The 14,874-nt window shown below is 43.9% G+C and overlaps 1 protein-coding gene across 1 annotated transcript; it reads right to left on the reverse strand.

Moving 5' to 3' along the window:
- Positions 1-6,369: 6,369 nt before the first annotated feature.
- Fam240a (family with sequence similarity 240 member A) lies at positions 6,370-14,534 on the reverse strand. Its single transcript, XM_047532381.1, has 2 exons — positions 14,386-14,534; positions 6,370-6,460 (listed from the first exon to the last, which is right to left on the reverse strand). Exons 1-2 carry the CDS (start codon positions 14,526-14,528, stop codon positions 6,370-6,372), a joined length of 234 nt encoding a protein of 77 aa, XP_047388337.1. The 5' UTR covers positions 14,529-14,534.
- Positions 14,535-14,874: the final 340 nt, after the last annotated feature.

Consider the following 14,874-nt stretch of genomic DNA (forward strand, 5'->3'; position numbering starts at 1 on the left):
GCTGAGGCTGGCTTTGAACTTGTACTCCTCCTGCCTCAGCCTCCAAAGCAGTTGGGATTAAAGGAGTGTGCGCCACCATGCCTGACTTGCAGTACAGATTTAATCTGTATGACGTTATAAAAATGTGATAGAGAAAGAAATATTACTATTGCAGATACTAAACAAAAATGAGAAAAATGGTTAGAATTAATGATAGCATTCAATTAACTGTTTATTAATAAATAACTGCCTAATGATGCTGATATACTAGCCATGTATCTGAATTGTCTTAATTTTAAACTAATCAAAATACGCAGGAAATATGGTGACAGAAATTTCTAGATTTTTTTTTGATAAACACAAAAGAAGTCCCAAAACTTGAAGATACAATCCACTCTATTGCATGCAAAGACTCCAGGAGGTCACTATGTTCGGTGAACCTAAAACCAACCATAACATAAAAGGACTTTCAAATCAGATTTTTGCTAGGAACTTTTTTTTTTTTTAACATGGAACTAAAATAAATCAAAAGCAAACGTAAGAGAACAGATGTGCTAAACTAGCTGGGTAAATGTGCACCATTGAAGGACTTACCTGGACAAATGCATGAATTACAATAATTAATAAGAGAATAAAATGGCATTTACCGGTGTTAAAATGAGAGATATATTATGGAAATGAGATAAAACGTCTAGTAAAAAATTGAATCGGATAAAACATCATGCGTGGTTGTGTGTGGGATTTCAAGGCAATAAGGACGTGTTTCAGTCAAGAGTTGACACAAGCCAGGCGCACACCTGTAATCCCAGTGTCACAAGAGGCTGAGGCAGGAGGCTTGCAAGTTCGAGGCCAGCCTGGGCAGCTTAGTGAAACACTGTTTCAAGATAAAAAAGGAAAAGGACTGGGGATATAGCTCAGTGGTAGAATGTTCCTGGGTTCAATCCCAGTAACCCCCATCCCCCCAAAACAAAACAAAACAAAATAAAACAAAAAAACAAAAAAAAGATGGTAGTATGAAATCTAGCCCTGGTTTTAGTGGAAGTGGTCAACGACACCACTTTAACTCTGGAAGACATTTGGTGCAGCCTCTGCTTGCTGGCCAGCATGGTCACTGATGACAGGACCTCATTGGACTTCCTGCTTATAGGCCAAGGTGGAGCCTGTGCAATCTGCCAAGCCTGGATTAATGCCTCTGACCAAAAGGAAAAGTCAGTGTGGATGCTTAAGCCAGATGGCTTTCTGAAGCTGATGCTGATGGTGGATGAGGTTCGTAAGCTGGAGCAGGGACCCTGATGGAGGACCCCAGGAAACTTAGCAATAGGCAGGTTGGCGTGATCCTGCTACTTGAGGTCCTGTTCATAGTTGACTTACCAGTCAAACTAAATGAATGCCATCCTGGCCTCTGTCAGTCAGATAGATCTGAATGGCCTCAGGGGAAATTCACCAGAATCCAAGACAGTGCAGAAACAAGGGGTGGATACGGTTGGGAGACACATTTTTATGGGTCTCCAGCATTTCTGAGTCCCTGTGAGCAGAGGCACCGACTGCCTTTGTTCAAGACTGTCTTTCCAAGGATGTTGGCATGAGAAACAGCCTTGAAAGATATAGAATCTCGATCCTCGGAAGGGCAGGTTTACTTAGAGATTTAGAAGACAGTGTCCCACCTCCCCTTTCTTCTACACCTGACTGGCCCCTGACAGAAACAACCATGATCAAGAGTGAATCCTTCTAGGCTGGGGATGTAGCTCAGGTGTAGAGTCTCATCTAGCACGCCTGAGGCCCTGGGATCAACCCCCAGCACCATGAAAAATTGATAAAGTGAAAGAACGGAAATTGCTGGGGATGTAGTGTAGTGGTAGAGCACTTGCCTAACGTGTGAGGCCCTGGGTTCAACCCCCAGCAACACACACACACACACACACACACACACACACAAAGAGTGGATTCTTCTAACCCTGGTACAGATCTTTCCAGAAAACTATCTCTGCCTCCTCTCTGTGGGTCACCTCTCCTCAGTTTCTTCTCTGCCTTCTTTGGAGCTGTCTGTTTTCCTGTTTTGAGTTCCCTGTGGCCTCAGGAGCTGTCTTCAAGATAGCCTTTGGGTCCAGGGAAGGTTTGAATGGAACCATCTCTGAAGATGGGGCATGGACCCCCGTCACCCCAGCCAGCTCAGGGTGTAAGTTATATTTGTCAGTGGGAGACTACAAGCAGAGATTTGGCAGCCCACGTGCGGAGCGGGGCACAGTTGGACAGGGCACTCCTGGTAAGTTTCCAGAAGCACCAGGCCCTGTAATGCCCTTTACTCCCAAAACCAAATGGAAGCATTCAGGCAATTATGAAATAGTGGGAGTTTCCTCTCAGGAAGTGGCCTGTACAAGGACCTCTAAAGCTCAGTAACTAACACCACTGTTTGGTGTTGACTACCTCAGAAAGCTAAGCTGGCTCTGCTGAGGGAGAGGAAAGATGCCTGGAGCGGCTTTGCTCAGTCTCCTCGGCCTGCTTTGAATGGGCTTCCTGGGAGCTGTCAGGAAGCCATGGGCTTGTGCTGTAGGCAAGCCCTCTATTCATCTGCCCAACAGATAAACGTTTTGTGTCCTGTCACATGAGCATTGTTCCAGTCCCTAGGGCAGGATCAGATGCTGAAGCGGCCAATGTTTCTGCTCCCACATTCATCCTCTGAGCCCCTGCGGTGAACCTTGGTCCTCCTGGCCCTCCCAGCCCTGCCCTAACTTGCCTGCCCTTTCCCTCAGCCTCGCCATGCAACCGAAGTCCTTCTTCGATGGCCAGTGCAGTGCACAAGGTCTCCCAAAGCTGACTGCCACACCAGTAGGTGCTTTATCTAATGACTCTTGCATAGATGCTACAAAAGGAAGCAATGACAGTTCCCCTCCAGGGTGGGCAACAACTGGGACAACTCAGGTACCAGAGAGGACACCAAGTCAAGGAGACAGGATGAACTGAGAGCTAGGCTTCTAGGCCTCATTCATCCTCTGAGGCTCTTTTTGACCTTGAACAAGCCAATGCCATGTTATGTACCTGCCAAGTTCCAGAGAAACATGTTTTTCCTAGGAAAGAATATAATTGGAGCCTTAAAGTGATGTGGTGCATGCACAGAGGTGAATGTGAACACTTAACTTTAGGTATTACTTCTAAAGAGTAATTTCACGGTTCCAGTATTTATGTACCATACAAAAACAACTGAAATGGCTGAGCATGGTGATGCATGCTTGTAATCCCAGATACTCAGGAGGCCAAGGCAGGAGGATCACAAGTTCAAGGCCAGTCTCAGCAACTTAGTGAGACTCTGTCTCAAAACAAAAATACCAAAGGGCTGGCAATGTGGCTCAGTGGTAGAATACACCTAGATTCAATCTGCCATGCCACAAAAAAATAAAATAAATAAATAAAATAGAAACACCTAAAACATTGTTACAAAATATACTAACCCATAAAAGTATTTTCAATGCAGATTCTGCCTGGGAGCAGAATAGAGCCTGCTTGGATATTTCAAAAAATAGATGCCCTTTACACTCATAAACGGTCCCACCTGTCAGCACACCTAAGAAAACCTTTATTATGGCTTTTTGAATCCAAAGCCTCTCCTTCTCACTCACCACACCCTTGGCCATGAGTTCATCTTTCTCTCTGAGGCTGACCCTGTCGAGTAACGAAAACAACTCTAGAAACAAGCATGGATCTGCCAAGTGTCTCTCCCTGACCTAGAAGACCAGACAGGTCCGGAAACCTCCATTTTCATAATATCTAAACCGTGTCCTGAGGAGGTATTGTTCTAGAATGTCCATGCAACGACCTGGGAATAGAATTACTTCTCCATACTGCTCTCCATTTAAAAAGCACCACTTCCACGAGGTCTCCTGAAGGATGTTCCCTAGTCCCCAGTCCTTCCGCCTATCCTGAGTAAGCTACATAACTCATGGGGGCAGAGGGTGCCCAGAGGAAGTGACCTTCCAGAAGACAGGAAACACTGAGTTTTTCTTAGAAACAGTATTTATACCAAAGATGATTCATTTAATCATGTTAAATGACTGTCACCCTTGAAACCAGAGTGTAGAGGTTAGATTCTAAACCTTATAATGTTTCATTTTTGGCCAAAAAAACCAGTTCTTTTAAAAATTTTTAATTTCATACCTGTAGAGAGGGTAATGAAATCTCATTCTACCGTCCTTCCCATCCCCTCCGCCCCACCCCTCCCCTCACTCCCCTCTGCCTAATCCAAAGTTCCTTCATTCTTCCCTACCCACCCCCCACTATGGGTCAGCATCCGCTTATCAGAGAAAACACTTGGCCTTTGTAAACCTTATAATTTTGAGACGGCGTAATTGACATTTTGAAACTGGCAGCAGGATTTGGGAGTGCCTTCGTTGAGAAGTTCGGGAGAGAGAAAGAGAGAAGGGTTTAGGTGACTAAATTTTAGCCTGAGTAACTTGACAAATGTACTTTTTAATTGAGATAATGAGATTGGGGTTGGAAGAAGTCGGGGTTCAGTGTAGAGACTTTTGGAAAAGTGTTTTTAAGAGGAAAAAACCAACAACACTCTGCTCTTGATAAAGTGTAGGATCAGCTTTCGAGGTGTACTCACTTGTACTTCATCTGTTGAATTCCAAAAATTGTCATTCTTAGAAGCTTGGCAATCTGTTCAGTTATGTCCAATCCCAGTTACACCAGCTAGGTCCACCACCATCTACAATTAATTCAATATTAATGAGAAATAGGAAATGAGAGGCAGACACACAAAGGGGGATGGCTAGGAAGCCAGGATTCTTTGATTTGAAAAAGGACTTATACTTGCTAACATCTTAACTGTGCCCCATTCTTTGTTCAGTTGAGACCTACCTAATGACATCTCCTATTGCGCTAACATAGACCTTCAGATTGAGTGACTGCTGATAATGCAACTCTTTAGCTCAAAATTTATAGAAGTTAATGTGTTCTCAGCGTGTAAACATGCAACTCGAATGTAGATTTTTGGGGGAGTACTGAATATTGAGCCCAGGGGCACTTAACCACTGAGTCACATCCCCAGCCCTTTGTTATATTTTATTTAGAGACAGGGTCCTGCTGAGTTGTTTTGAGCCTTACTCACTAAGTTACTGAGGCTGGCTTTGAACTCACCACCCTCCTGCCTCCACCTCCTGAGCCGCTGGGATTACAGGCACGTGCCATTGCACCAGGCACATGTAGAATTTTATATTTAATGAAAAAGCACTACTTCTGAGCATAAATCTTTTGAAACAAGAATTTATGGGCATTAATTAACTGGTATCACATTTTGGATGGGAACTAGCTTTGTGGTTAGAACTGACTTTGAATCCTGGCTTTTTCACTAATTCATTCTGTGTTTATATTATATAGCTTTTTTAAGCCTCGGTTTCCTCACCTATTAAAAAATGTGTAATGATGACAACACCTGCGAAGGTGCTCTTGGTGAGGATTAAGTGGAATTTCTATGTAAAGACCAGAGGAGCTCCTGGTGCCGCTGGTCACGTTGCCCCTGTGTTCATAAGATCTGAGGGTCCACGTACAACTGGCAAGACCCAGAACTGTCCACCACGCATCTCTCTGCTCTCTTCCCTTGGGTAGAGATTGTTTCCCAGGCCCAGCTGCCGTGGGCACTCTCTGAAGGAGCAACCTCTGATACCTCTGAAGCTGAGAGATGGCTAGGCAGTGACAGTGACATTTCAAAGTCCAGAATCTGTGTGGTAAGCCCTCTGTAGGGATGGCGAGACATAGTTTGGCCGAGCCCATAGAGAGCTCACTACTGCACACACCTGGGTTTAATGAAAACCATGGAATGAAAAGCATACGCCAGGGACACCAAGACACTGAATTTTATTAAAAAGATCCTGATAGTGTTGATAGACATTCTTTTGGGAAAACAAAATTCATACAAAGATCAATGTATTTTCAACCCTCATTTTATGACGACTGAAATTATCTTCACGTCTGCAGAGAGGTGCGATTTCTCTTTGCATCCAAAGAGAACAAGAGAGGATGACCGGGAACTGTTTCCTAGGTGAGACGGTGGAGTGGTATGACCGTGAAGGTGGGGAACCCCTTGGGGGGTGCTGAGAAGTTGGAATAGGGGGGTCTTAAAATTAGAAGATAATGATGTGAAAGTTAAGAACGCTGCCTGGAGCTTCGATCATAAATAGGCTCATCTTTAGGGCCACTTGGAATAACAGCTTTCCCCCGACACGGAGAAGACTGACTCGGCAAATGAGGTGCATGAGCATTGGGAAAGGATTTGCAGGTACACCCCTCACAGGGATCTAGCCGGCACAGCAGAGGGACTTGGGGGTTTGGATTGAGTTCCAGCAGCGTGACCTCAGTGCTCTCGTGTCCTCTTGTGGTCAATGGAGCAGGAAGCTCTCAGCCAACATTCGCCCGTTTTTCGGTCTCATCTGGATTGTTCCGCAGCCTCAGCTTTGTTTCCAGCCTCTGCCTCCATTCTTCTCTCAGCCTGAAAATAGAAACAAAACACACAGCCTACCATTCATCTCCATGGCTATTGGTTCAGGGATGCTGCCTTCTCTTTGCCCCTTCCAACGGGGTGTGTGCATTTGGGTTTTCAAAGGGCATGCAGAACACCTGCTGATAGATTTATTTATTTATTTATTTATTTATTTATTTATTTATTTATTTATTTATCTTGGCACTGGGGTTTGAACCTAGGGCACTTTACCACTGAGTTACCTCCCCAGTCCTTTTTATCTTTTTATTTTGAGACAGGGTCTTGCTAAATTGCTTAGGTTTTTACTAAGTTGCTGAAGCTGGTCTCAAACTTGCCATCCTCCTGCCTCAGCCTCCAGAGTTGCTGGGATGACAGTCATGCGCCACCGCAAAGAATTCAGACCTGAAGATTTAAATGTGTGCTTGGATATGTCTATTCCACAAGTGAAAGTGGACAGACTTTCTGTTCCCAGGATTTGAATCTTAATCCTCTGAAATTTTCCTTTGAAAGTGCAATGTCTTTAAAGTACAGAAGCAAGAAACTCTGTCCGTCTAGAATTCTTGACATAGCAAAGCTATCCTTCAAAAACAGACCAAGAGCCCAGTGTGGTAAGCTTGCTGTAATCCCAGTGACTCAGGGGAGGCTGAGGAAGGAGGATCAGAAGTTTGAGGCCAGCCTGGGCAACTGAGTGAGCCCCTGTTTCAGTGAATCCCTGTAGCATGCATCTAGCATGTGTGAAGCCCTGAATATGGTATCCAGGACCAGAGAGAGAGAGAGAGAGAGAGAGAGAGAGAGAAGAAAAAAACAAAACAGGTGAAAAATGTTTCCAGACATACCACTGGAAGACGACATCAGCAGCAGACTGTCTACATGCCCCGTTAGTCACACAGTGAAGTCCTTTGGGCAGAAGGAAAGGAAGGTCTTTCAAGCAGAAAGAAAATGACACCAAACAGAAACCTGGGCTACACAGTGGAATGACCAGCAACCTGGACAGCTCTCCATGGGTAGCCAATGACCCTTTCCTTACTGTTTAAATCTCTGGAAAAGCTCATTGACTGTTGAAAACAAAACTGTTGGTGACGTATTGTGAGGTTTATAATATTTGTGAAGGTCAAACTGCACCTCGTATAATAGCACAAAGACCAGGAGGGAGAAATGGGGATATGCCATAGGAAGGTTCTTCATACTCCATGGGACCTGATGACGCATCTCCGGAAGGTAGACTATGGTGAGTTAAAGATAGATACTATAAATACTAAAGCAACCACTAAAGTAACGAATAGCTATAGCTCAAAAGCTAACAGGTTAGCTGGGTGTGGTGGCACGCCTCTGTTGTTCCAGCCCTTGGGAGGCTGAGGTGGGAGGACTACTTGAGCCTGAGGTATTTGAGGCCAGCCTGAGTAGAATAGTGAGTCTCCATCTGGGGCGGGGGCGGGAAGGGGTAGCACTAAAATAAAATCACAAAAAGTATCCAGTGAATCCAAAAGAAGGCCGAAAAAAAGAGAGAAATGAAAATCGGAGAATATCATGCTAAGTGAGATAAGCCAATCTCAAAAAACCAAAGGACGAATGATCTTGCTGATAAGCGGATGATGACACATAATGGGGGGTGGGAAGGAGGCAAGAATGGAGGAACGAGGGACTGTATAGAGGGAAAAGAGGAGTGGGAGGGATGGGGGGAAGGAAAAAATAACAAAATGGATCAAACACCATTACCCTATGTAAATGTATGATCACACAAATGGTATGCCTCTACTTTATTTATTTATTTATTTATTTATTTATTTATTTATTTATTTTTTGGGTGCTGGGGTTCGAACCCAGGGCCTTGTGCTTACAAGGCAAGCACTCTACCGACTGAGCTATCTCCCCAGCCCCTATGCCTCTACTTTATATACAGAGAAACAAGTTGTACCCCATTTGTTCACAATTAAAAAATAAATAAATAAGAGAGAAATGAGATAAAGATGACAATAGAAGACAAATAACAAGATAGTAGATTTAAGCCAAATCATTCCAATTAATGTTAATGGTGTAAGCAAGCCAATTAAAATGTAAAGATTGCCAAACTTGATATAAAAAAAGTCATACTCAAATATATGTTGCCTACAAGAAACTCACTTTAAAGACAAGTAGGTTTTAAGATAAAGGATGGAAAAATATCATGTTAAACCTAATGCAAGAAACCTATAGTGGTTATAGTAATATCAGATAAAGTAGATTTCAAGCAAAGAATAATACCAGAGAGAAGTTTGTTTTCTAATAAAGAGATCCATTTGTCAAGAGAACATAAATGTCTTCAACATTTTCTCTTCAAATGGACATGGAATATTTATGAAGATAAAATATTCTGGGCCATATAAAAAGTCTCAACAAATCTAAAAGGATTCAACTCATACAATGTATGTTCTTTGACCACAATAATTAAGTTAGAATCAGTAATAAAAAGATATCTGAAAATCTAAATATTTTGAAACTAAATAACAAAATTCTAAATAGCCTACAAATCACAAAAAGATCAAAAATTGAAATTTTAATAAATCAAATAATGATAAAAAATGAAATAGGGATAAATTTGACAAAGATGTATAAGTTCTTCAAATTGAAACTATAAACCATTGTGGAGAGAAATTATAGTAGACCTAAAAAAAGGGAGAAATATATCATCTCTCAGAGGCTAGATATTATTAGGGCATTGATTTTTCCCAAATTGAGCTATAAGTTCAATTCTGTCCGAATCAAACCTAGCAGACCTAGATATTGCTTCTAAAATTTATATCAAAGTGCAAAGAACCTAGAATAGCAAAAACAACTTTAAAAAAAGAAAAAGTTGTAAAAGACTTATCCTATCTATTATTGTAAAGTTAAATAATCAAGACAATGTCACATGGGTACCAATACACAAATAGATCAATGGAATGGAATAGAGTCCAAAAATAGACCCATATACACGTGAGTAATTTATTTTCAACAAAAGTGCAAGGAAAATGCAGTGGAGAAAGGATAATTTCTTCAACAAATGGTGTTGGAACCACTGGATATCCAGATTCAAAAAGTGAACTTCAATCCACACCTCATGTCATATTTAAAAGTCAAGGGACTGGGAGTGTAGCTCAGGGGTGGAATGCTTGCCTGGCGTTTGCAAGGCCTGGGTTTGATCTCCAGCAATGAGGAAAAAAATCAAAATGAATGATTAACTTCAATGTAAGACTGACAACCTTAAATATTCTAGAAATACAACAAAGAAGATAATCTTTGTGGCCTTAAGATAGGCAAAGACTTCTTAGATAACAACACCCAAAGCAAAATCCATCAAAGAAAAAGTTTGAATAAACCAGACCTGATCAATATTGGGAGCTTCTCTGTAAAAGAAAAAACCCAAAGAAAGTAGAAAAGAGAAAATAATAAAGAGAAGAGAAGAAATTCTGAAATAGTCCTCATCTTATTAAGAGATATGGAGAGTGATGGACAAAATAAGAAAAAGTACGAAAAGAATAAAAAAGAATAGAGAAAGAAGGGAATTAAATGAAACACTCTAAGATGGTAGAAACACACTCATTATAATAAATATAAAAGGACTAAATCTGACAATCAATGCCTAAAAATGTCAGATTGGAAGAACATCCAATTCAATCCATGTTGTTTAAAAAAGATACAGCCGGTGGCACATGCCTGTAATCCCAGCAACTCAGGAGGTTGAGGCATGAGAACTGCAAGTTTGAGGCCAGCATCAGCAACTTAGGGAGGCCCTAAGCAACTTAGTAAAACCCTGTCTCAAAAAAAGGAAGGAAGGAAGGAAGAAGGAAGAGCGCTGGGGATGTAGTTCAGTGGTTAAGTGCCCCTGGGTTCAAGTTCTGGTACTGAAAAAAATCAAGATACACCTAAGTTGCAAGAACAGAGATAAGTTGGAAAAAGAAGATTTAAAAAAAAGATATGTAAGGAAAATATTAATAAAAAGAAAGTAAGTGTGATTACATTAATAGTCAGTTTAAAAAAAGACTTTTGAACAAAAGAACATCATCAGGGATAAAGAGACTCATTGCCTAATGACGAAAAGGTTTGCTTCACCCAAAGATATTCCCATTCTAGACTGTATGTATCTCATAAAATAGCCTTAAATATATAAAGAAAAAAAAATTGATGGAACTTGGATTGTGAAGAGGTAGTGAGGAGGAAGGGAAATGGTACTCTTTTTTCCCAAGATAACATTTTAAAAATAACCTTTATTATACAAGATTTCAAGCACATAGAGGCTAGCAATGGTGAATTCCCTTGTATCCACCTTGGCTCCACCCCAGCTTCAACAGCTCATGGATGAGCTTATTTCCCACATCTTTCTTATCCCGTATTTTAAACAAACATCCCAGGCATCATTTAATTTCCTCTGTAAATAACTCGGCATGAAATGAACATCTGCACTTGCACACACACGCTGCACATAACTGCATGTATTAACTACACTCAGTAGTTTGTCCTTAAGCGAACTCTTTAAAAAGGAAACTACCTTGCCATCATCACACTTGCAAAATTAATTAGAAGTACTTGATATCATAAAGTATCAAGTCAGTTAAAGCCCTCCTGATTAGCCAGGTGCAGTGATGTGTGCCTGTAATCTCAGCGCCTCCGGAGGCAGAGGCAGGAGGATGGAGAGTTCAAAGCCAGCCTCAGCAACAGTGAGGCGCTAAGCAACTCAGTGAGACCCTGTCTCTAAATAAAATACAAAATAGGGCTGGGGATGTGGCTCAGTGGTTGAGTGCCCTGAGTTCAATTCCTGGTAAAACCCCTCACCAACAAAAATCCTTGATTATCTTATAATATTTAACAGTTTGTTTGGTTTGGCCAAGATCCAAATAAAGAATATATATTCCTGGTTGTTGCTCTATCTTTTAAGTTTCTTTTAGTATGTCAGCTCTCCCTCATCCTTTCCCTTCCCTGGCAATTGTTCTGAAACCAAACTGTCCCGCAGAGCTTGCAGAGTCTGGATCTTGTTGCCTGGAACCCACTCATCTCCTGCATATCCTGTTGCTGGGTGGCAGAGCTAGAGGTTTGGTCAGATTCAGGTTCTTTTTCTTTTCCTTCCTTTTTTTTTTTTTTGACAAGACTAGTTCACAGGTGATATGATGGACTACCATCTTACTTTATCTCTTTTTTTGGTGCTACAGGCTTTGATCGTTGCGTATGTGCACTTTACTTTCACTAGATGTTGCCAAATGCTAACTGTGAACTTCTCCGTCCTTTTTCATTTATGCTCTGGAGCCTGGAGCCAGGGAGGTAGGGCCCTCCGGCAGGAGCTGTGGTACAGAAGGGATGAAGTCACTGCCAGGAAACAGGCAGGAAGGATGCTGGGAGGAAATAGGTGGAATTTCCCTCCAGTCCTCTTACCTCCTGTTGACGGAACCTAGCCAGAGGACAAAGGACGAAGTGATCAAGGCTCAGCCTGGGAGGAGGGGTCAGCTGAGGGAGAACTCAAGGAGGTGAAACCCAGTCCCCAACCCTACAGGGAAGATCAAGGATGGGGTAAAGAGTCCTGGGCTCAGAGTAAGCAGACAGCAAAAGCCCATAAGAGAGCTGATTTTGTAGTTCTCTTGAATCCAGTCAATCATGTATTTCTTGAGCACCGACTATATGTTTAGCATTGCAGCAGGGACTTTGGGGAATACAGAAGAAATTCATAAACATGACTGTTTCTCTGTTCCACCTATGCAGCAAACTCTCACTGCCTCAGACCATTTGCACATGCCATGTCTTCAGCTGAGGATACTCTTCATTCCTCTCTCTTTGCCCAGTTCCCCTTTGCCTGAAAGATGTCAGGTGGTGGGTACAGTGCTAGATACCTATAGAGCCAGACTTCAGAGTATGGGCCCACAATTCCAGCGAGCCTGCACATCTGCCTGCCAGCTCAACAAGCAGCTGCACCCCAAGGATGGAAGAACCAGTTCCTTTCTGGAACTGCGTGTGAGTAGCTGAAATGCTTCATCTGCTAACGGAAGAAGCTCCAGGGCACACTCCTGTACTCCGCAGTAATGAAAGGAAGGAAGTCCCCACCATCCCTCCTCTCCTAATGTCTGTTTCTCTATGAAAAATAGTCAGAAAACAGAGACACGGGGGATCTGGTGGAGACCTGGGGGGTGACCCCAGGCAGCCCGCTGTTCTGTTCTGCTCCTGATCTGGTCCTCACCCACTCTTTCCACTTTCATGGTGATTTTCTCCTCCAGGGAGAAATTGGTGCTGCTGTATTTGATTCTCCATTAAACGGGGGTGCAGCAGAGAGAGGAGAACTAAGACCCCTGGGCCCTGGCCTTGGTCAGGCCCCATGCTCTGTCCCTGATGAACGTTTCATGATCTGGGACCATCTTGCCATTTTGAGAAGGGACAACATAGAGCGGAGGTGGAGCTGGGATTCCCTGGGGCCAAGCTATGGGATTCAAATTGGAAGAGTGGAGAAGGATAAATAGGGTACTTTTCCACCATGGTACCTTATGGTCATTTCTTACACACATAGAGAGATGCTGCCTCCTCCTCCTCCTCCTCCTCCTCCTCATTATTATTATTATTTGGCGATACTGGGGATTGAACCCAGGGCCTTGCGCATGCGAGGCAAGCACTCTACCAACTGAGCTGTATCCCTGGGCCCTGCTGCGTTATTTTTAATGCTTTAACAAACTGTACAATTTGTTTGAAAAAACTACCAATTTTGTTCGCCCCAAATTTGTGGTTGGCTTGGAGCCAGATGATGGTTTCTGCATGGTCCTGTGACCAATCTCACTTCATCTGAAGGCACACTCGAGGTACAGGACTTGTTGGGGCCTCACTGAGTGACCCGGCCTGGGGGAAAGATGACGGGCTACAAGAATGATTGTCACCAACCCCGTCTCTCCAGGAGTCTCGGGGTGAGGTGCCCTGCCCTCCACTAGAGCAGATAGGTGGCTTCAGGCCATAAGGCTGCGCAGGCGTCTGTGAGGAGAAGGCGGACTCCCCTGGGGGCTGGGCTGGAGGCAACGCGAACACTGCGCATGTCCCCAGCCTGGCAACTCAGCAGTCACGGGCCCTGCCACGGGGCCCGCACACTGTCCCACCACCCCACAGGGTCTGCAAGCAGGGGCCTCGCAGACACAGTCGGTGGAGCGGTTCCTTTTGAGGGGAACCAGGTCCCCTCTGCAGCCTGCGGGCTTCGCACAGCGTGCTTGAGGCCAGTGAGCCGTGCAGTTTCACAGGGACCTGGCCCGGTCTGCACGTCACAAGGGACCCCCGGCCCCCGCCAGCCATCTTCGAGGCACTGCCTCCTCGGGAATCAGGCTCCTTTTCCTTTGCGGACAGTTTCTCACAGACACGCCTGTCACCTCAGCTCCCGTAGTGTCGTAGTGACAAAGGAGAGAGGGTCTTCAATTTTCAGTAATCAAGGTTTACATGTAAGGAGAATTTAAATAATTACCTTCTCTGGAATGCCCACCTGGCATTCCAAAGAAATCCGTTTTGCTTTTATAAACTAACAAGGTGATAATGAGGAGTCAATGAAGGGTTGAGGATTGTCACTCGGTGACAATCACTTGCTAAACACTTTTTTTAGGGTGGTGGTATTGGGGTTTGAACTCAGGGGCACTCAAGCACTGAGCCACATCCCCAGCCCTTTTTTGTATTTTATTTAGAGACAGGGTCTCACTGAGTGCTTAGCACCTCGCTGTTCCTGAGGCTGGCTTTGAACTCTCCATCCTCCTGCCTCAGCCTCCCGAGGTGCTAGAATTGCAGGTATGCGTCACCATGCCTGGCAATAAAGCATATTTTAAGAAAGACAAATTCATTTTTTAAAAACAGACAAGCAGCTGGGAGTGATGGTGCACGCCTGTAATCCCAACGCCCCGGGAAGCTGAGGCAGGAGGACAAGAGCTAAAAAAAAAAAAAAAAAAAAAAAAAAAAAAGACAAACAGGCCGCATACTTTCTCAGTGCGCTTCTTCCCAGACGATATTCCTCGGATTCTCTGTAGTATGTCTGTTTGCCAATCTCCCTTTCCCAGAAGCGCTTGAGCTCGTGGCAGGTGTTCCGGCAGAAGACCTCCCGGCGGGTGTACTGATTGTTCATCCCCTGGAAAAGAAAAGAGCAGCCGAACCCTGTAAAACAGGAGCCCTCGGGCTCTCCTGGGTACAGACGTCCATGATAATTCAGTCCCGCTATTTCCCTGAGGGAGACCCTGGCCAGTCACAGGACCTCTGTGAGTGGGATGACAAGGGTCAGCTCCCTATTCCTGTGCTCGCCTTTTCAGGATAGAGTGCGATGTGGAGGCAAGTGGAAGGTGGCATGTACCTGAACAGGTGGACCACGAACAAGCAACTGGCAGACACCTCTGTCGTTCCTTCTGCCTTCAAGACGAAGCATCCCTCAGCTGTTTATCAGCAGGTGTGTGTGCCACTATCTTGTGCCGCTTGGA

This window comes from Sciurus carolinensis, chromosome 17, assembly GCF_902686445.1.
Source record: "Sciurus carolinensis chromosome 17, mSciCar1.2, whole genome shotgun sequence".
Classification (NCBI taxonomy): domain Eukaryota; kingdom Metazoa; phylum Chordata; class Mammalia; order Rodentia; family Sciuridae; genus Sciurus; species Sciurus carolinensis.